Source organism: Podarcis melisellensis, assembly GCF_964234715.1.
Source record: "Podarcis melisellensis genome assembly, chromosome: 6".
NCBI classification, from domain to species: domain Eukaryota; kingdom Metazoa; phylum Chordata; class Lepidosauria; order Squamata; family Lacertidae; genus Podarcis; species Podarcis melisellensis.
In genome coordinates this window covers 94271974-94295029 of record NC_138538.1, presented here as the reverse complement: position 1 = coordinate 94295029, position 23056 = coordinate 94271974, and the positions used below count along the sequence as shown (strand labels likewise).

At 43.5% G+C, this 23056-nt stretch overlaps 1 protein-coding gene across 9 annotated transcripts in view; it reads left to right on the top strand.

The window, feature by feature from the left end:
- The window catches only part of RASAL2 (RAS protein activator like 2), a 227051-nt gene that overhangs the window by 72195 nt on the left and 131800 nt on the right, over positions 1–23056 (top strand). For all 9 annotated transcript variants that reach the window (XR_014169349.1, XR_014169350.1, XM_081915024.1 and 6 more), the window contains exon 2: positions 15221–15348. Coding sequence is in view for 7 of the 9 variants with exons in the window: in XM_081915024.1 (XP_081771150.1) it covers positions 15221–15348 (128 nt within the window). In the remaining 2 variants the exon portion in view is untranslated. The remainder of the gene's footprint in view (positions 1–15220; positions 15349–23056) is intronic.

Here is a 23056-nt window from a genome sequence, read left to right as displayed (position 1 = left end):
CACTTCCATACATCACTACTGGGAAAACCATGGCTTTTTGGATTGTGAGGTTGCCTTATTTAATTTATTGTACAGTTAGTTTTTCCTCTTGCTCTTTGATTCTGCATTTAGTTTGGAAATGGCACCTCCTCAGCATGCACATTTAATGAAGTAGCTACTGTTTTTCTTTTTTGCAATTAAATATGAATGTAAAAGCACATGATCAAAAAATGTATGTCTATAAGTTTATTTTCTGTTTGTGTGTATATTTTGATTCTCCTTTAAAAAATTTTTTTAAGGGATTGTGTTTGAATCATAGAACGTTATTGTTTTATGCCTCCTTTTTATATTTTGCAAGCTGCTTCAAGCATCACCTTTTTGGATGGAAATAGTGGGGTATATCTTTGTATAAGTAAGTAAATTTGTCTGGCTGGCTGTAGATTGTCTGAGGACAAGTCAAAAAAACACAACTCTGCACACAGCTTTTTCTGTCTTAGTTTGTAAGGTTCACAGATAAGGTCTGCCTCTGTGGGAAGGTTTCTGGCTCCCTGGCCCTGCCTGTAACCTGCAGGAGAACTGCCTTATAAATTTAAGGAACAATGTCCATGCCATTAAAACATGAGTTGAATTGTCTCACCCCTGCTGCCTTTTAAATTTTAGTTCCGTGATTATAACTGTGCAATCTAAGGAGGTGTTTCATTCTTCTTTCAACCTCGTGGCATTTAGCAGTTAGGAATAACCTCTTGTACTTTGAAAGGCGGAAAGTTTGGGAGGAGTAGATTACATGTGGCTACAGAAGCCCATTGCTAAAAGGTGCTTAGAGTGACCCTCTTGCCTTCTCAGATACAGAAAGCGAGTACATACACACCCTAGCAGGTGAAAGTAATTTACAAAGCTTCTGGGTATATATCAGTTTTGAAGTGTGTGAATCGTCTTAGAAGTGACAAATGGAACCGGTGCACTAAAGTCATCCTTGCAGAAGTCCCATGAGTGCTAGTTTCAGAGGAAAATGCCCTTTTCCTAACCCCTAGAACAGTGAGACACTTTTATTTTCTGAATTAAAGTAAAAAGACATGCATCATTCTTCCATCCAGAAAGGCTTGCTTTTAGAGTAAGTGCTTGAACACCCATCCCTCAGAAGTGTATTCTCTCTACGTTTCTACAGGAGTTGCAAATAGTCGGTTGCACGGTGATTAGAAGGATTTAAGAGCAGAAACTCTTGTAGACACACCAGGCCACCTCTGAAGGTAGATCATTCAGCTGTATCTCCATCATACTTAATGCAAAAAAGGATTCCCCATTCCCAGAGTTCAGTTGGAAGGAGGCAAGGCCAGAGTGCTGAATCATGAAGGGGCAGTGAGCTCCTCTTTCCTTCTTTCTGCTAAGAATATATCTTTCCTTATTCTAACTTTGATAATTCCACTTCACTGTGGAATTTTCTTTGTAGCTTTCTGTTTGTACAGCCTTGTCCCCTTCAGTCTCTCATCACTTGGTGGATTACTGGAGAAAACTGTGTATTATGAAACATTGCCCATAAATTAATCACCAGAAGAGCAGATGTTTTATTGCACTTCAATGAACAGAGTTTTCAGAAACTTCTTCAGTGATCCCAGTTAAGAAGACTAGAATCATAGCAAATATGAAAAGTTCTGAATTCACTTGCACTAACTAAAATGGCTTTTGAAGACAGACTAAATATTTTTCATGCCTGCATCGGTAAATATCACATAAATCTTCTTGCATTATGAGATGCATATTTACATTATTATGGTTGCTGTGGAAACAAAATTCAAGAGGTGCCTCTGAAATGTCTGTGTTTATATACAGTGGTACCTTGGTTCTCAAACTTAATCCGTTCCGGAAGTCTGTTCCAAAACCAAAGTGTTCCAAAACCAAGGTGCACTTTCCCATAGAAAGTAATGCAAAACAATTTAATTTGTTCCAGACTTTTGAAAAAAGACATACCTAAAACAGCAGTTTAACATGAATTTTACTATCTTAACGAGACAATTGATCCATAAAATGAAAGTGATATGTACTATAAAATAAATAAGGCAGTATTGTAGATAATAAAAATTAAAGTTAATTTTTCTTCGCTGCACTGATGATAGTCATTGTTTGGGTGGGAGGGAGCTTTTATCCATTTCCGCAGTCACACAATCAATCAATCAATCAATCAATCAATCAATCAGTAGCTGAACTGGGTTCCACCACAGTCACAAAAACAAAAGAAGCAAAATCGCCTCAAAAACAAAAATTCAAAATAAATAGCAAAAACAAAAGCGCCAAGCTTAATCTGTTCTGGAAGTCCGTTTGACTTCCAAAGTGTTTGAAAACCAAGGCACAGCTTCTGATTGGTGCAGGTGCCCTGGAAACAATTGCTGACGGATGTTCGTCTTCCGAAAAACGTTCAAAAACCAGAGCACTTACTTCGGGTTTTTGGCATTTGAGAACCAAGGTGTTTGAGAACCAAGGTACCACTGTATTGATAATGGAGGGGGGGCTATTTTTTTCATTAGAGGCAGAAGAACAAAATGTCAAGCTGTCCTTGACAATTCATGTAAAAGTTGTGTTGTTTTAAATACAACTTGATTGCATAAAAGATGCCTCATCAGAAGATCTCACAAGATAATATACTATTAAAACAATTATATGATACAATACAATCAACAAGTATGATACAGTGTAATAACGGGAGGGAAGTGAATTCTAATGTACAAAACAACACTTCTGCAATGAGACTGGGTGGCTGGACAAGGGATATTGGCAGAGGTAAGGAGAGAGACTGTACAATTAAAAAGGAAGAGTGAGCAGAGAAAACAGCAATTCTAACCTTTCCCCCAAAGGAGGCATATTACACCTGTCCTTTAAGCCCTAGATGAAAGCTGCTTTCCTTGACTCACCGCAGCCAGAAGTGATGCTCAATGAGCTTGGCTTCTGGGTAACTGGGCCAGATAATCTTTTAAGCCTTTCGTGAGTTTAATACTCATCCTTGCTTTGAGAATCCCTGGCATTTCACAAGTTGACAGACGAGGCCATTTAACAGATGAGAGAAGAGCAAAATCTTTGCAGCCTGTGCTGAATAATGGCTAAGTAAGAGCCAATCCATGTGGCCATTTTTGAGCTGGGTTAACCTCCCTGTTGTGACTTTTTGTCTCTCTTAGTTATTATGTGTTCTTGAGAAATGGGCTTGAGTAGGCAAGGTTGCAGTCAGTTACCATGTCCTGTAACAAATCAAAATGGGGGTGACATGGCATGGAAGCGGTTTCTCAAGGCCAATTCATAAATTTCAGGGAATCAGCACAATACTTGGTGACATAATTCCCTCTCTCAGAAATGATGAATTGGCCTAAGTGGGAGGTGTCCACTAAGTGTTCTAGGAAGAAGCATTCTGAAAAGTTTGGGTAACTGCATATTATTTGAAGGAGATAATTTGTGTCTCCACTTGGGCTCCCAAATGTAGACCGCTGTTGGTAGCAGCCAAAATATACGGCCAATTCACTAATCTCTCCATCACATCACTTATCTTATTTTTAATTCCTAACGCCCTCATCTTCCCTTGGCTTTTGCATCTTTGACACATCCCTAAGCTAAATAGTTTGCCAAATAATTTCTTCTATAGTTTTTGGGCATAAAGGGGATCATTTCTCAAACACTTGTAATTTTAAAAAAAACAACAAAAAACCGGAGTGCCAATTTAAAACATATTTTATAAAGCAGAGCAGCTAAGCAATTGCCTCTCAGCTGGCTTGCAGATGGTCGAAGAAGATGAGATGAGGCTAATTACTTTTTCATTTTTTGTTTTTCTCTTTGTTCACATCCTGTAGCAGCCTTGTTCAGGAAGCGGAATGAAGGTAGTTTAGCTATGCGTGCTTTTTGGTAACCTCTTGATCAATGATATTAAAAATAGCACAATGAATTTGTATTGGAACTCAGGCTGAGTGAACCCTCTCGCCCCCAGTATGCTGCCCAGTGGGCAGGTCACAGATGTGTGTGGGGGGGGAGCATTTTGGCATTTATGCCAGGCAGATGAGGTTCTAGGCAGGGATCTACTTAAGTGTATTTCCACCTTTAAGATCGAGAATGTACAATCTAGTGATCATCTTCCCCTTGATCATCTTTCCCTGAACTGGTAGTCGGAGGCTCATAGACATGCGACCCAGATGGTAACCAACGAATCTCTCCAAGTAAGAGGAATCAAATGGTCGGAGACCCAGGCTCAAAGGTATTAGGAATTCTTTCAAAAAGAAATCCTCGGGCCTCATCCCAACATAGGCTCTGCCTCAGACGAGCATAGCATAGTGTTGAAACGCTTCCACCATCATACGACTGATCTTACGTCCTTCTTCAGGTTACCACCCAAAATATTAAATTGAAATGAATATACTTAGGGTGCCCCCTGGTATAATTCTTAGTGCAAACAAGCAAGACAGCGCCTTCGTGCTATATATAATGTATATAAGACCTCCGATGCATCTACTCTGCCAGCTAGTTATGCACAAGCCAAGCTAGTTTACAAACGCACGCAGAAAATTGCCAAACGTGAGTGGCAACATAATCGCTGGCAGGCTTTGATTACTGCTTCAAAACCACACACATCCAGGGAATTCTGGTCTTTGATCAACAGAAGGGTGAGGAAATACCCAAGGGCAGTCATCCCTGCACCGACATGGGAATTGTTCCTGAAGAAATGCTTCTCACAGGCAGATGCTCCCTCCGACCACCTGACGCATCTGTTTACCCACCTACCTATTTGGCCTCCCACCGATCCTGACGAAATAGCCAAGCTAATAGCTCAGCTGAAACCGGGCAAAGCCCCAGGGCCCGATCTGATCCCTGCTGAAGCCATTAAACTACACCCAAAATGGTGGGCTGGCATCTTGGCCAAAACCTTCGATGCAATCAACGCTTCTGGTCTCATCCCCAAAATATGGAAGGAGGCCATTATAGTACCAATTCATAAAAAAGGTTCTCCAATGGAGCCGAAAAACTACCGTAACATCAGCCTCCTTTCGATCATAGGGAAAGTTTATGCCAGCTTTTTGCTGACTAAACTATTGCGATGGGTAGATGAGACTAATCAGATTGGCCACGAACAAGCAGGGTTCAGAATTAAACGCTCTACAACCGATCATGCGATAGTTCTTTATCATCTGGCACGGAAGTACTCCTCTCCTCCCCGGGGCTACCTCTGTGCTGCCTTCTTAGACCTAAAGGCAGCCTTTGACAGCGTTCCTAGAAATATTCTATGGGAGAAACTTGCGAAACAGGGCATTGATAGAAGACTCTTATGGCTTATAAGTCAGCTTCACGAAGGTACCCTTGCTAGAGTGAGACTTACTCCTGCGGGCGACCTCACAAATTCGATACCAATAAACAAGAGAGTGCGCCAAGGATGTATATTGGCTCCCTGCCTATTCAACCTATTCATCAGCGACATGCGAGCACCCCTAGTTAACTCATCTCCAAGTACACACGCGCCTAGACTAGCGGACTACCGCTGCCCACTCCTTTTATATGCGGACGACGCGGTAATTCTATCTTATACACGTGTTGGACTAACCAGAGCTTTGAAGATCTTTGCCATGTATTGTCAACTCAACCAATTAACCATCAACCATGTTAAATCCAAGATTCTGATTTTCTCCAGAAGCCGGAGATTATACGAATGGAAGCTTGGTGGAGCAAAAATAGAGCAAGTCCTAAAATTTCAATACCTAGGAGTTATTTTTCAATACAATTTGGGGTGGAAAGCTCAAACTCAACACCTACTTAACAAGGCCAAAACTCTGTCATATGCGCTCCTCCGATTCTTTTTTTCGGATGGAGCTTTGCATGTTCCCTCGGCCCTAAAGGTGTTCAAGGCAAAAGTGGTTGCCGTGCTTGCTTATGCTGCCCCGCTCTGGGCCGTGATGACAGATCTTGCTCCTCTTGAGACACTGCAAAATCAATTCCTACGTCGGCTCCTAATGCTCCCCCTGTGCGTAAGCAACGCAGCCATGCGACTAGAACTGAAGATCGCATCCTTAGAAACTTGCCTGTGGAAGCAAGTCTTCAATTATTGGTTATCATTGTGGCATAGATTACCAAACCACTACCTTGTCCAATGCTTATGGCGTGATGAATTCTCTAGCCCTTGGACTAGTAGAATTCATGCCAAACTCCTGAGTTATGGAATCTCTCCTTCAGATTCCCTAAAACTAGACCAAATTACTGCTCAAAGACTGATCCGCCAAAGACTGGATGACATCGATCTACAGCGAAATTATATGCTGGGGGGAGGTGTTTGTTCGCCCCAGAACATTGGTATCACTTTGACTTACTGCGTTCCATCATACCTTTCCTCCCTTTCGTCTGTTGCCCATAGACTGGCCTTTACCAAAGCGAGGTTCAACGTTTTTCCCTCCAACGTCCTGAGACATAGATTCTCAAAGGGCCAAGCCCCCGCCATGTGCGAATGTGATAAGGAGACGCCGGAGTCGCTCCAGCACATTATGTTCACTTGCCCCCTGTTCAATGTGCCACGGGCAAATTTGTTGGGATCAATCATACAGAAACTAGAGGGTACCCCACCAAAATTCCACCTTGCCCAAATCTTGCAGGATAAGGATACTCATACGACCCTGAAAGTGGCTAGGTTCCTGGTCGCTGTCCTTACCCAAAAGCGACGCCAAGGAGCACTGCAAGCTAACTAAGGCGTAGTATGCCATTCTATCTTATAGTATTTTATTGTTATAGTGGTGTTTTAGCGGCTGTTTTTTTCCCACGTGCACAAGCTGTTACTTATGTGTTGTTTTTACCGGTATGGGCCTACCGCCGTAATAAATATTGTTGTTGTTGTTGGCAGGGATGTTTAACATTTGGTTCTGACAGCAGTTTCTTAAGTGGTAAGAAGTCCTCTTTTTACCTTCAGCTTTTTTTTCCACCTTCAAATACAACATGGGCCAGTTATTCTAGGGTGTAGTCATTTAGACCAGGCATAGGCAAACTCGGCCCTCCAGATGTTTTGGGACTACAACTCCCACCATCCCTGACCACTGGTCCTGTTAGCTAGGGATGATGGGAGTTGTAGTCCCAAAACATCTGGAGAGCTGAGTTTGCCTATGCCTGATTTAGACTATGTGGAAAGTTCATCTCTTAGTTGATAGTGGTGCACACATCTACCTAGCTCTATGTGATGGTAATTGAAGTCACCCATTTCTACAAACAACATTTGCTCCCTTTGATGCTTCCCGTTCAGTTTCCATCTCAAGATCACGCTTAGCATTTTGGTGGGGGTGGAGAAGGACTGGCAACATAGTGCAAAATTACTTTTGGAGCTGGAAATTATCGCCCATAGTTTGCATCCAGAGATGACTGTTTGCTGCTGGCTGTTTGCCGTTCTACCAAGTTCCAGGTATGCCTGCAATATCTGCTACTTCTTTTTTGCTTTTAAAACCAAGCACTCCACCTTGCCCATTTTGCTCCAGAGGTTTCTAGAAATGGCACCTGCAACCATTCTCTCCCTAGGTGTCATTGGCATGTATGTTTCTTTGACTTCCATGAATAGCTGTCAAGACCCTCTTGACTTCCGTTGTCTGGTTTTCCCCTTGTCTTCATTTGGTCCATTTTCACCCTCACCCCAGCCCCTGTTGGGTTTTTCCCAGGGATCAGTTTAAAAGCTGTTCTGCCATATTTTTATTTAAGGCTGGTTCTCCTTTGAATGGAACCTGTTCCTTTTGTGGATCATATCCGCAGGTTGTATTTGTTGTAGACTTATGTGGCTTATTTTGTCAGTAGAGTGGTACCTCAGGATGCGAACGGGATCCGTTCCGGAGCCCCGTTCGCATCCTGAACAGAACGTAAGATGCGTGTGTGCAGGTCGCGTTTCACCACTTCTGCGCATGCGCGTGACGTCACTTTGACCGTCTGCGCATGCGGTGAAAGCCGGAAGTAACGCGCTCCGTTACTTCCAGGTCGCCGCAGAGCGCAACCCGAAAATACTTATCCTGAAGCGGATTTATCCTGAGGTATTACTGTACTTAAAAATGAAATCTATTTCTGAGTAAAGTTGTTATGTCCTTGTTTTTACTTCCTTTCACCGTAACATAGCCTGACAGTTTTGACTTGATGGTACAGTGGTACCTCGGCTTAAGAACAGCCCTGTTTACAAACTATTCGGTTTACGAACTCCTCAAAACCAGAAGTAGTGTCCCGGTTTGCGAACTTTACCTTGGTCTAAGAACGGAAGCCAAACGGTAGAGAGGCACTGGCGGTGGGAGGCCTCATTAGGGAAAGCACGCCTCAGTTTAAGAATGGTTTCAGTTTAAGAACGGACTTCCGGAATGGATTAAGTTCATAAACTGAGGTACCACTGTATATTGAGTCAAAACAAGTGAACAGTTGGACTTCGAAAGGTGGATTTTGGTTCAAATGCATCCTCACTTGGTTGCCAGTCACTAATCCCTTCAATATTTTGTGTATGTTATTTTTACTATCATAATCATGTAGAAGATAACTTCGGGGTTATTAGATGGCAAGGCAACACTATATTAATGAAAAAGATTCCATTCTCTCTGGTGCTTTCAGCAGAGAGGATTGTATGTACCCCATTATCTCTTGTCATTTTTGATTTCCTATATTGGCTGGCCAGTAACATAAAGCAATTCTCTCAAATTACTATAGTGAAAAACTATTACTGCATCTCCCTTTGTCATTCCAGATAGAAAATTTAATATGTCTTCCAAGATCTTGCCCTCAGCTAATTTATGTAGTTCGTAATGGTCCACTTCACAATGAAAATGTATATTGATCTTAGAAGAACTAGAATCTGAATGTACCTTATCAAAACTCTGGCTTCCTCAAATGTGTTTAGATATCTTGTTAAGTGTTTTTCTAAAAAAATAAATAAATTGAATTTATAGAAACAAGAATCATGGCAGCAACTGATTATTCATTATTCATTTTACATCTTATGTCCTGGTTTGAGTTTGACGTAGTAGATCTTTACATGCACATAAATTATGTTCTTTCCACAACTCAAAAAAATTCAATTACTATTGGGATTAAAATACAAAGAACAAATCACTGCAGCAATTTGAGATTTAATTGGATGCACTAATTCTCTATATTTTTTCGGATTTTAAGAAAGTTGATTATCAAAGATATTTCAAATGTACAGTACAGTGGTACCTCGGGTTAAGAACTTAATTTGTTCCGGAGATCCGTTCTTAACCTGAAACTGTTCTTAACCTGATGCACCACTTTAGCTAATGGGGCCTCTGCGCCACCGGAGTACAATTTCTGTTCTCATCCTGAAGCAAAGTTCTTAACCCGAGGTACTATTTCTGGGTTAGCGGAGTCTGTAACCTGAAGCGTCTGTAACTCGAGGTACCACTGTATTGCAAATATTCTTTTAAATTGATCCATAAATGAACTTATATATTAGATGCTTCTAGCACTATACCAGAATTTAATGTGTCATGTTTTTAGGTATTCTCTGTCTTTCTCACTGCATCGTGTAAATAATTAGTCCAATGTGTGCATTTAATTAAGGTGGATGTTTTATTTGATAAATCAACTCAAGTTGTCACTGTTCAGGCTATTTCCCCAGAGAAGGAAGGCTTTACAAGGTCTGAGTAAGGTAAAGTAAGGCAATAAACACATTTTAACCTGTTTGAAATTTTCACTGGCATTTGCTTGTGGCATCTAATACTGAACTTCTTATTGGGAACGTTAAGTTTCTTTAAAAAATAAACAGCAGTAATGTGCAAGTTTCTCAGTTACACTTACTTTTTCTAGTGCTCTAAAACTATAAGTATCTCAAACCTTTTTAGTGTCTTATACTGTGATAGAACAGTTTAGTGCTCATAACTCACTTGTTATTTAAAATTATTTAAAATTCAGATGCCGCATATGCCATTTCTGTGACCTTTTCTTTTTCAATAAGCTTTAGAAAATTACAACTTTGGGGTTGATGGTCGCTTTTTAAAATGCATTGGGAGTTGTACCTTGTCCATTCATTAATAGATTTTTAGAAGAAAGTTAAGGCAGACTGCTTTTGTTTTTTAAAAAACCCCACCAAATTCTAAGGAAAACCTATTTTAAAATGAAACTTTGGTGGAGTTGAGACAAGTTCCCACTGAGCCATGCCAATAAGATGAGAAACTGTTTTGTGAAAAACCTCAAACGAGAACAAACCATTCTCTCCTCTGATGCCTATCAGCCCACTAGACATGACAACGGGAACCACAGTGCAGTGGTGCTGCTGTGTAAATAGAACTGTTGCAAAAAGAAGCAACCACAATTCCACAAAGCTTTGGGAACAGCCTTTGTTTCTCATCAAAAGGGTCCATGCAAGCTTGTTCACCCATCTCCATTTACCACTTCAAAAAGCAATTCATATAACCTCTTGCTAAGAGCATGGTTGAAGGATTCAGGGGAGAGCTAACATATTTGTAAGCAGATCTGTTTGGAACCCTTCTGTCATTTTTAAAAGTCACTTTGGGAGAATATAAGCAAAACCTCCCCACGCATCCCAGGAAGAACCCAGTTCCTGTGTCAATAAAATATGCAGAAAAGAAAGTAGAAAATGGCAGGTACAGCAATTGGGCTAGTCTTGTGAGGCAAAACTTCTATAAGACAAACAGACACACACACACCCAAATCCAGTCAAACCAATTTCTGGAATAGTGTGCTTTAGAGACTCAAGACTATCAGAGATGTCGAAGGCAGCTGGCAAGGAGAAAGGGAAGGGTATGTGTGGAGTGGTCTAGGGGAAGGACACCACAAACCTGTCTTGGTCCATAGGTCCCATGCACTACCCCTTTTTAAGGCCCTTGATCAAATAACAGCACCAGATATTCTGTAATAAATGGATTGGCAAGGATTTACCATATGTTGCTTCACATACAGCAGCTGGTGAATCAGTACTTCAGGAGAGTAGGGCGCTATACCTTCCATGGCTTTGGAATCGGAGCCAGCTTAGTTCTTCCTTTAAAGTTTCTAATTTGCTTCTCTCGATTTTTACTGGTCTGCTCCAGTGGTTCTCACTTAGGAACTTGATGTCTCAGGCTTAAGTTGAAGACAGGGGAGATGGGCACTGGGTCCAGGTGGGTAGGCTGAAAGGTATCCCATAAAGTAAGAAGGGTGTCACGGTCCGGTTTACGGGTAGTCAAAGTCCCGACTGAGGACATTGGGACTGGGGGCAAGACGGCGGAGTGGGAGCAGGAACGGGAGTCTGGAAGCCAAGGGTCAGGGAGCCGGGAGTCAAGGAGCCAAGGGTCCAAGGATGAGGAAGCAAGGAGTCAAGAAGCCAAGGGTCCAAGGATCAGGAAGCAAGGAGTCAAGAAGCCCAAGGCAGGAAGCGTGTAGCTGTGGCAAGGAGGCAAAAGGAAATGCTGACCTTATATCCCTTCCCGGCTCTTGCCACCAGGTGCTGTGAGTTACCAATCAGCCTTGCCTGTGTGGCCACGCCTTGCCTCTTAGGAAAGCCCCATTCCTGCGAAGCCCTACAGTCCCAGGGCCGGGATCCTGCACACACTCCTGACAAAAGAGTGCCTGCCCCCCTGGTCTGATCCCAGGTTCTGCACTAAAATTGGGGGCACTTCCTATATATTACGGGGGTGACCACCTGTCTCAAATGGGGTTCTGAGATCAGCACTCCTGCCTCTTCCAATCAGACTGTTGGGAGCTAAGGGGTTAAGCTCCCAGCTTCCTCCCATTAAAGTGAAGGGAGCTAGAACCAATTATTTCCTCTGCAAAAAGTAGGGTTGGCCCACTTGCATGCTGGCCTCATACACTAATGCAATCTTCCTCCGCACCCACTTCATACTTCTTGGGTCCTGTTAGTTCTCCTTCCTTGGAGCTCGTCTTCTTTCTCTTTCCTCCTGTCTAGCTGCTGGGTTCATTTATATAGGACTCTTAGCCCTGCCCTTCACCATGCTCCATAATCTGCAGTTTATCCCATTGGAGGAACCTCACCCTGAAAGCCCTGGTGGTGCCAACACTGCTGGTGTCATGCCAGTGGAGGGACGAGCATTGAGTCTGCAGTGGGTCAGGGAAGGCCATGTTTTAAAAGGGTTTGGTTTTTTTTAGGAAATAGAGACATGGGATAAAGGCTCAGAAAGGGGTGGGGGAGTGAAAGTAAGTTGTGCAATTAAGAGTAACAGGATAGTCAATTTTAGAAGTAAGGACCAGAACTTTGAAGGCTTGTGCAGGGACTTAAAGCACTGGGAAACAAAGGCATTGCAGTGGGAAGGGGTTTAAACACTACCAGCTGGCGATATAGCAGGAAGTGGAAGGCCCAAAATAAGAGGAGCGTGGCTCTCAATGCTTTTGAATTACTTAACAGTGTTTTCAGGGTCACCCGGTAATGTTTATTTCTGTATTTTTCCTGTACGTACTTCCTAGAAACCGGAGTTGCTGTGGGTGTGGATTCACCACCACCTAGTGGTGAAGGTTTGCTTAAATGTCACACTGCTGCTTTTTGCGAAACTCTTCTGTAGAAACGAAACATAGCTCTGACCTTTCGGAATAGTTTGTAAAGATGCTTTGAAAACTAAGATACATTCATTTTTTTCTGTTTTGTTTTTCAGTGGCAGCCAACCACCATGTCTGTCTTATAGTTCCTTCAGTCTCAATAGCCTACCTTTTTTTTCTTTTTAGGTTTTATAACCCCCATTTTGTGATTCAAATTCAAATTCAAATTTATTTACGGCTATTAGCCCATAAAATATGTACAAACATAAAAGCACAGAAGCATAAAAAACCAATACATCTAACAACAGAAGGGGAACACCACGATGCAAGGGTGGGTCATTGAGCAGTGACAAATAACAGCTTGGGGCCCGGAAAGATCCAAGGGACGGTTCACAGAAAAAGGAGAACTGGAGACGAGATCCATCATAACCCCCATTTTGTGATTGTAGATGATGGCTGGAACAAACTGTGGTGGGCCCTCGAGCTCATATTCTCCCTTCTCCTTTTTTTAGATCATGGCTTGCTCTCAGACCATAAGCAAACCACCGTTTCCTGAATTCAGACATCAGTGAGAACTGTGGTTAGTTTTTAAATAAAAGCATTGCAGTGGGAAGGAGTTTAAGTGCCTTCACAGAAAAAGGAGCAGGAGTGAGGAGAAGCGTGCAAATCTGAAGCTTGCTTTGGCTCATTCTTGTAGGGGGGAAAATGTGGTTCCCCATTACATCTCAACAGAGTTGATGCCTTCAGTGATTCTTGGTTGATGTTATAAAGAGATCCCATAGCAAGATTGTAACTTTGGTACAGAGGTAGGCGAAAACTTAGCCACACTGCCACCATCCACCTTTATATTTCCAAGGAAAGAGCAGCTGTTTCCTGTTTATGGGGAAATTAATTATCGTCATTATTATTATTCCTATCTGACTGGGTTGCCCCAGCCACTCTGGGTGGCACCCAACAAAAAAATATTAAAAACACAATACAACATCAAGCACTAAAAACTTCCATAAGCAGGGCTGTCTTCAGATGTCTTTTAAAAATCACATAGCTGTTTATCTGTTTGACATCTGCTGGGAAGACATTTCACAGGGTGGGTGCGACTACCGAAAGGCCCTCTGCCTGGTTCCCTGTAACCTCACTTCTTGCAGTGAGGGAACCACCAGAAGGCCCTCGGAGCTGGACCTCACTGTTTGGGCTGGATGACGGGGGTGGAGATGCTCCTTGAGGTATATACCTTATATTATACTATAAAGGTTTTATACCTACTGATAAGTTGTCAGAAGGCTTTTCGGGATGATTTTTGTTTTTTGTTCTTGAATGCAGCTTGTTTAGATACAGCTGTGGATACTGTATTGCCATTGCTGTGGTTTTCAGCTTCTCAATAAGCTGAAATGGGTGGTTTAGTACTATGTGTACTACAGTGGTACCTCTGGTTACGAACGCTTCTGGTTACGCATGTTTCGGGTTACAAGCTCCACTAACCCAGAAGTAGCTGCTCCTGGTTGCAAACTTTGCTCCAGAAAGCGAGCGAAAATCACGCGTCAAAGCAAAAGAGGCTTGGATAACGGAGTCAGCCTCTTTTCTTTTGGCCTTAGGCCCACCCCCGGCCGGCCGACCATTGCCCTCCCTAGCTGAGGGCGGGTGAAAGGCTGCCCAAGCAGGTGGGTGGCACCCGCCCAGGTGAGCCCCGCTTTGTGCCACAAACCCCGCCCACCTGTGGGGAAGGGAGGGGGGATATTGCAGGTACATGCGCTAAACCCTGTCTGTGGTTCCTATGCCTTTACCCCAAATGATGAGACAAGAGACCAGAGTATGGGAACGCCATTAGCAAAAGCGCTCCTCAGGATAAGAACAGTTTCCGGTTGTGAACAAACCTCCAGAACGGATTCAGTTCGTAACCAGAGGAACCACTGTAATTGGAATCAACCAGTGAGAAACGTAATGCTTGCCTACCCTGCTTCCTCTGTCCTCGAGTGTAGCCAGGAGGAGCAGTTCTCCTGTTTCACAGAACCTTGGTTTGCTGTTGTGATAAACCACAATCTCTGGTTTGTGTGCACATCCTGGTTAGATTCAAAACAAGCCAACTTAAAAAAAAAAGTACTTGTTCAACTCACCAGAGTTTGTGATAAAGTCATGATATGTCCTGACCCTGGAGTCAGATTCCTCCTGCTGGGGGGGGGCAGGAGGGACATGCAGAGGGTTCTATTGCCAAAGCCCCAATGAGACCAGAGTGCTGCCACACCCACCCACCATTGGAATAAAAGACTATTGCATTGGGCTGGGTCCATTTAACTGAAAAGGCATTTTCCACTGCAGGCAGGGCTAGCAGTTGGGAAGCAGCTGCTGCGATTACAGGGCTCATTCTTCATTTATTTGTCTGCTGAAGCTTTGCTATCTGTTTGCATTCAGCCTGAACCTGCCCAAAATCTTGCCACAGAGCAGGACAGATCTCCGATTCATACAAAACAAGAAGTTTGGGATTCCGTGGAATGGTTTAGCATTCTGTCCATTGGATATAGTTTTCAAACTGCTAACTTTGTGTGTTTTTTTTTAATGCGGCAGTGAAATTTCTCCATAGCATCATTTTTTTGGGGGGAGGGTGCAATCCTAAACTCCGTTGGACCTAGTGGAAGGTATTTCTGATTAAGCATGCCTAAGATTGCTGTTAATCTGATAACTAAACTCTTTTAACATAAGACTCAAAAGACTCAGCTGAGTATTTTTTACCACAATGAGCAAAGTGATTAAAACGTTTTAATATTGCTCCTTTTTTTCCCCCCCCCAGATGTGAAAGGACCACCAACCCACAGGCTGTCTTGTGGCCAGTCCCCTGATTCGGAAACGATAATATGGGAGACCAAGTACTCCATTCTGACGGACAGCCAACTTGTGCTGCTGAACAAAGAGAAGGAGGTGAGAGAAAAACTACGCAAGAACTCCCTTTGTCTTAGCAGCTTTGGACCACAATGGCACTTGAATAGCTTCTGTTTGTCTTGCATGTGTAGTGGGGAAAATCTTTTATTCTCATGAATGGAAATAATCAGCCTTCAGGAGGCTTTGTAAATAGCTTTTGAAACTTTCCCTTTTTCCTATAACTTCATGCAGGGTTGCTCAAACTTTTTGAACTCTGGCCCCTTCTAAACTTACCTCCTGAGTAGAGTTCCTTGATCACCAGCAGTATCAGTCTCTCAGCAGGCTACGCAAGGATACCGAATCCTTGGGTAAGCAGTACTGCTGTGCAAGGATATTTGGACTGGGCAGAAGGAGGAAAGTGTCCATGTGGTTTTTGCCTCTCCGCAGTGTCTGTATTTAGCATAATGGTTTGGATGGCTGCACCTGCAGTTCCCCGTAACATTACACTCTCCCTGTTTCCCTGATTCATCCTGAGGATTGCCCCTCATTTAGAAAATCTCAAATTTAAGGACCAAACATTGCAGTTCAAGAAGTAAAAAGATGGGGTTTTTTAGCGGGCCCAGAGACTGCTAAACAGAACCACCTGTATTTGATCCTGTATTATGTTCTGGTCTAATTAAGCACTTTTCCATCTTCGTTTGCTTTAAGAATTCTTTGCACACTGAGTGTTCAGAAGATAATTTTGGGTCATGTTCTCGGCTGCATTTGGTGTAACAGTGGACATCTGTTGGACTTCACTACTGTAATTCATGAATTGTTGGTACCTAAAATGTTCCCAGTGTCTCCCTTCCAGTGTTTCAGTTTGCAGGGGTAGATGGGTAATCATGTACAAACCCCTTGCACAGGAAATTATCTGATATTATAGAATATTCTTATCAAGAAACCACAATGTTCTTCAGAAAATAATTTTGAAATTCTCAGCTGTGGCTTAGCTGAGTTGTTTGTGGTACTTAAAAGGCCCCAAGTTTTAAACTAGAGGATAATGTAGAATTATATGGGAAATATTTGAATGGCTGTCCATGTTGTCTGGGAACCATAGCCTTCAGAACTGGTTTGTCAGTTGATCAGCTATCACAAACGAATCTCAGAAGTTTAAACAGCAAAATAAGAATCTTGAGTTGCATCATATTATCATTGACACAGATGCAAAGTAAGAACAGAAAGTCTGGCAAAATCCAGAAAGAAAGAAAGAAAGAAAGAAAGAAAGAAAGAAAGAAAGAAAGAAAGAAAGAAAGAAAGAAAGAAAGAAAGAAAGAAAGAGAGAGAGAGAGAGAGAGAGATATTATGGAGGTTTCTTTATGACTCTCATTTACAGGGGCATGGCTGCTTTTCAAAAAGAATATTACATTTTCACTTAAAATGCCCCAAGAAAAAAATGACCACAAGAGTTGTTGCCTTAAGTGAATCAGAGAAAAGATTCAACCTGAAAAACATTTTGAACTTCCTTCAGAAAGAATAAGTTTATGTCATGTCTGGTTTCCTTTAAAAAAAAAAAAGCACTATGAGCTGCTTGACCTGGGACTCAGTTATACAGCTGTAAATAAAACATTTTAAGTGTGTTTAAAGGTAAAGGTAAAGGTAAAGGTACCCCTGCCCGTTCTGGCCAGTCTTGCCAGACTCTAGGGTTGTGCACTCATCTCACTCTAGAGGCCGGGAGCCAGTGCTGTCCGAAGACACTTCCGGGTCACGTGGCCAGCATGACGAAGCTGCTCTGGCGAGCCAGAACCAGCGCAGCACACGGAAACGCCTTTTACCTTCCCGCTATAAAGCTGTACCCATTTATCTACTTGCACTTAGGGGTGCTTTCGAACTGCTAGGTGGGCAGGAGCTGGGGCCAAACAACGGGATCTCACCCCGCCGCGGGGATTCGAACTGCCGACCATACGATCGGCAAGTCCTAGGCACTGAGGTTTTACTCACAGCGCCACCTGCGTCCCTAAGTGTGTTTAAAGTGCAATATATAATGTGACTATATGGTGATGGTGAGCCTCATGGAAAATTCAATGCATTTTAAAAAATGCTTTTTAAAAAAAACATGTTCAGAACATTTTTTATATGCGTGTAGATTCCACCCTGGTTCCAAATCCGGGGGGGTGGGAATCACAGTATTGTATTAAAACATGGAAGGTGTATGTCCTTTAATGTCTAAGCAATTCAAGGAGATGCGTCACTGAATGAAAACAGTAAAGGTAAAGGTACCCCTGCCCGTACAGGCCAGTCGTGTCTGACTCTAGGGTTGTGCACTCATCTCACTTAAGAGGCCGGGAGCCAGCGCTGTCCGAAGACACTTCCGGGTCACGTGGCCAGCATGACGAAGCTGCTCTGGCGAGCCAGAACCAGCGCAGCACACGGAAACGCCTTTTACCTTCCCGCTATAAAGCTGTACCCATTTATCTACTTGCACTTAGGGGTGCTTTCGAACTGCTAGGTGGGCAGGAGCTGGGGCCAAACAACGGGATCTCACCCCGCCGCGGGGATTCGAACTGCCGACCATACGATCGGCAAGTCCTAGGCACTGAGGTTTTACTCACAGCGCCACCTGCGTCCCTAAGTGTGTTTAAAGTGCAATATATAATGTGACTATATGGTGATGGTGAGCCTCATGGAAAATTCAATGCATTTTAAAAAATGCTTTTTAAAAAAAACATGTTCAGAACATTTTTTATATGCGTGTAGATTCCACCCTGGTTCCAAATCCGGGGGGGTGGGAATCACAGTATTGTATTAAAACATGGAAGGTGTATGTCCTTTAATGTCTAAGCAATTCAAGGAGATGCGTCACTGAATGAAAACAGTAAAGGTAAAGGTACCCCTGCCCGTACAGGCCAGTCGTGTCTGACTCTAGGGTTGTGCACTCATCTCACTTAAGAGGCCGGGAGCCAGCGCTGTCCGAAGACACTTCCGGGTCACGTGGCCAGCGTGATGAAGCTGCTCTGGCGCACCAGCACAGCACACGGAAACGCCGTTTACCTTCCTGCTATAAAGCGGTACCTATTTATCTACTTGCACTTAGGGGTGCTTTCGAACTGCTAGGTGGGCAGGAGCTGGGACCAAAAGACGGGAGCTCACCCCGCCGCGGGGATTCGAACCACCGACCTTCTGATTGGCAAGTCCTTGGCACTGAGGTTTGACCCACAGCGCCTCCCGCGTCCCCCAAATGAAAAGCCAATTTGAAACACCTGCTTCCAGTTTTTTAGTTTTGTCCAGCAATAAATTTTCCTTGTTTTGGGGTTCACTGGGTGTTTGCATCCCAACCGGTGACAGGATCATGGCAACCAACCCTTGGAATCAAGTTGCCCATCAGGCGGGGCTAAGTTGAGCAAAGTGGGTTCCCTGGGGTACAGGTGGTTGCAGCCAATGGCATATCCTTGGGCTCCTTTGGGGAAAAGAGGAGTGGGATATAAATCAAATGACCAGGCAGTGTAAGCTGGACATCACCCCAAAACCATGTTGATATTATGAAGCACGAGCCTTTCAAAGACAGAGTTGAGATGGATGGGAGCAGGCAGAGATGGTGATTCCTACTGTAGTATGGAGAAACTTTTATTTAAATCTCCTCCTCTTTTACTCTCAAAGCTACAGGCAATGTGCATGTTTTTATAGCTGTGTAAAATGGCCTCCATTCACATTCCCTTTGTTTTGCCTCTAATGTCCAGTGATTGTCCTGCGCACATTGCTGTTTCCTTGCATTTATGGGTGTTTGAAAAATCTGTACAGCAGTATCAAAATGGATTTTTTCACGTCTTATCAATATTTATGAATAAAGGCGAGCTGAATGGCTCCAGTGTATTTCAGCAGACGAAAAGAAGCTGAGCTTGATGGCTGAATGTTTTTGCATGTTGTTAGATGGAGCAGTGCTTCCAGATCTGTTTGTAGTCCTCTTTGGGGTCCTCTGTAGAGGTTAACTATATACTTTGTGACAGCTGTTTGCTAATTCTACAGTTGTGATGAGGTGTTACTGACACAGATTGCTCAGAGCGGTTGCAAATGCTGTTACTCTAAATTATAAATCTATTGTATGTGCAGGAAGGAAAGGGAGAAGACAGTATTATGGCGATTTGATCCGCAGGGATTCACTGGGTGCATTATTCATAGGTGTTAAAGAACCAACATCTAAGCAAGGGCTTGTAGCATTTTAACATCGTCATGATTTCTGGGTGTTACATTCTTTCAGAGGAGCATTGGCCTTCTCCATCCATTGCAGCAAAAAACAACAAAATCCCACTTTGCATGTAATGCTAAACTAACCACAACTTAGTGCAAAGAAGCAAAAGTGTGGACTTCCAGAGAGGAGATTGTGGCCAGTTAGTTCCATCTCCAGTTGTTTTTCTGTTGGCCTGAGCTAAGCCATAGTTTGGCTTAGTGTGTCGTCTGAAGCCAGGCTCCTGATTTAGCTCTTTCCAGACAAACCACAAACTATAAACCATAGGGCAAACCTTGCTTGTGAATTGTCTGGGCACAGCTAAATCACAAGCCCAGATACAGATGACATACTCAGTCAAACCGTGAGCTAGCTTTTATGGAAGGATGAGGAACCATTGCCCCTCCAGATGTTGTCGTTTAGTCGTGTCCGACTCTTTGTGACCCCATGGACCAGAGCACGTCAGGCACTCCTGTCTTACACTGCCTCCCACAGTTTGGTCAAACTCATGTTAGTCTCTTCAAGAACACTGTCCAACCATCTCGTCCTCTGTCATCCCCTTCTCCTTGTGCCCTCCATCTTTCCCAACATCAGGGTCTTCCAGGGAGTCTTCTCTTCTCATGAGGTGGCCAAGGTATTGGAGCCTCAGCTTCAGGATCAGTCCTTCCAGTGAGCACTCAGGGCTGATTTCCTTCAGAATGGATAGGTTTGATCTTCTTGCTTTCCAGATCTTCTTGGCTTTCCAGATGTTTCTTGGCTTTCCCATTTACCATCATCCTTGGGGCTGATGGGAGGAGTTGTTCAGCAACATCTAGAAAGCCAAAGGGTTTCCACCCTGGACTTGCAGCAATGCTGGGAAAGGTCTAGCCTGCAGCCAATCTTGGCCAGCCAGGGGCTCAGTTGCCGCAGGATGCCATATCTCCCAAGCCATGTTACCTGTCAATCAACTGATGTCCCTTTGCTTTATCAACAGCAGGTACCTGTTATCAGCTTGACAGTTTATGAATTGGAGATAAATCATGCTCAGTTTGTCTGTGCACGCCTGTTTCCTACTGAGAATAGGCACACACCACTAAAGGAAGCAGCCCCCAGATGTTGTCTAGGCAATTGAAAGCAGAGGCTGCTTTTCTCCCCATCTCATACTTGTGAGGAAAGAGTGTACTTACTTCAGTTGTGCATGCCTGTCCCCTGCTGGGAACAGGCATGCATTGCCAGTGCAGCAGGATTTAACTCCTGTTGGACAGCTGAAGAGTGAAGGTTGAATCCAGCCAGAACACGCATCCTCAGCTCCAAGAATAAGCCTGTTTTTAACACACACTCAGGGGAGAGGGGGGAAGAAGAGCCTGGAGAAGAGGAGGTTAAGGGGTGATATGATAGCCATGTTCAAATATATAAAAGGATGTCACATAGAGGAGGGAGAAAGGTTGTTTTCTGCTGCTCCAGAGAAGCAGACACGGAGCAATGGATCCAAACTACAAGAAAGAAGATTCCACCTAAATATTAGGAAGAACTTCCTAACAGTAAGAGCTGTTCGACAGTGGAATTTGCTGCCAAGGAGTGTGGTGGAGTCTCCTTCTTTGGAGGTCTTTAAGCAGAGGCTTGACAGCCATATGTCAGGAGTGCTCTGATGGTGTTTCCTGCTTGGCAGGGGGTTGGACTCGATGGCCCTTATGGTCTCTTCCAACTCTATGATTCTATGATTCTATGAAATAAGTGCCTTGCTAGCCATATGCTCGGCACTTCCATAATCACCTTGTGCTACAGTTCCCAAGCAAGGCCTCTGCGGAATATGAAAAATAAATTCCCCGTCCGGGATATTGGGTCCAGCAAGCTTCCCAGTTTTAGCTCTGAGCTGGCCCAGCAGAGTAATGCAGCAGTCCTGAGTCCATGTGAGAAAGGGATAAAATCAAGTCCAAAAGACAGATCGGTTCTTATCTCTAGAAGCGTTTATTTACAAGCCATAAATCAGTCCATCGGAAACCTCCGCCATTCCGGCATCTCTCCGTGCTTCCAAAAGCACACTGACACAGCCTGTCTGCTTAGCTGTGTCTTTCAGCGTCTCTCAGTGAGAACTGAAAGTAACTCACAGACAAAGCCTGTGACGCCTGGCCCTGCTTCCGGCCCCTCCCAGATGCAGGGCACCACGGAGTTTTAACCCTGTTTGTTCCAAACTCCACAAGGCCACCCACACGTAAAATGTGGCGCATCCTGATAAGGATCTGGCCCATGGAGCCAGAAAGCTTCCCCACCCCTGACCTAAAGTATTCAACTGAAGAAAACACTGTATTGCCCTTGCCTTCTTGGCAATTCACAAAAAAAAAATGCAGGCAACTCACCCCCCCCCCACCTCCCAAACTTATTCTGGATTTTTAGGTGAGTTGGTCAATCTAGTAATTACCATACTGGACTGCAGGTGAATTGAGAGACTCAGGATTTTTAATTACACAGTCTCATGTTGGAAGATAACCGCAGGACTTGTATAGCACAATGGCTGAGTCTAAGCCAGGCTTCCTCAACCTCGGCCCTCCAGATGTTTTGGACTACAAATCCCATCATCCCTGACCACTTGTCCTGCTAGGTAGGGATCATGGGAGTTGTAGGCCAAAAACATCTGGAGGGCCAAGGATGAGGAAGCCTGGTCTAAGCTCAAGAGCAGTGGACTCCCTGGGCTGCCTTAGACAAGCTAACTCTCCCTCAGACCCACTCGCTCTGTGATAAATGTGTAAACCACTTTGAGTATTCAGAAGTAGCATATAAATGTTAAGGCACTGATTTGCCACTACTGAATATTTTTTGGTCTACCTTTCAGGCATAGGTAAATGTGATGGGCTGGCATAAGCCTGCACATTTTGAACCCACCGACACAGTTTACGATTGTTCACGGTGATTTCTCACATCACATTTTAAACATGCAGCCGCTTAAATGCAACAAAATCATCTTCTCCTATAACATAGTAGAGATGAGATATGATTATGTTCAGTGTGATGGTCTTGTGTTCTATATAACGAAGAATAATCTGAGAAAGTTGCTTAACCACAGAGATGCTCATCCTTCCTACATGCGGGGGAGGGGGAAAGTGCATTTTTAAGTGGGCAGAATTGTGAATATAATTACATTCAAAACAATTATTGGGAAGTTTCTTTAAAACTTGAGTGATATATATATATATATATATATATGCAGGTTTTGGTGTCCTCGGGTGTCTTCCCGTGTAAAAGTTGGGGTGTCTAGGCGACGTTTCGACGAGGTCTCACTCGTCATCTTCAGGCTGGTGCTTTCGGCTTCTTGTTACTGGAACAGAGCAGGATCTCAGTGTTTGAGTTCCTATAAATACTGTTGAGGGGGTGTGGTGTATAGCCTCCAATGTTCTGGGCAGAGAGGAAGTTCCCAGGCTAGTGTGCCTTTTCTTCTTTTGTTCCTTAATTACTTGAGGGATATCTTGAGTGATTTCTTGAGTGATATCCTGAGTACCACTTAGGTGGGTCATTAGGTGTGGATTAGTTGCTAAAGTCTTTGTGTCTTGACCTCTTGAACTTTGTGAAGAGTTTTTCTGAGAAGATGGCTGT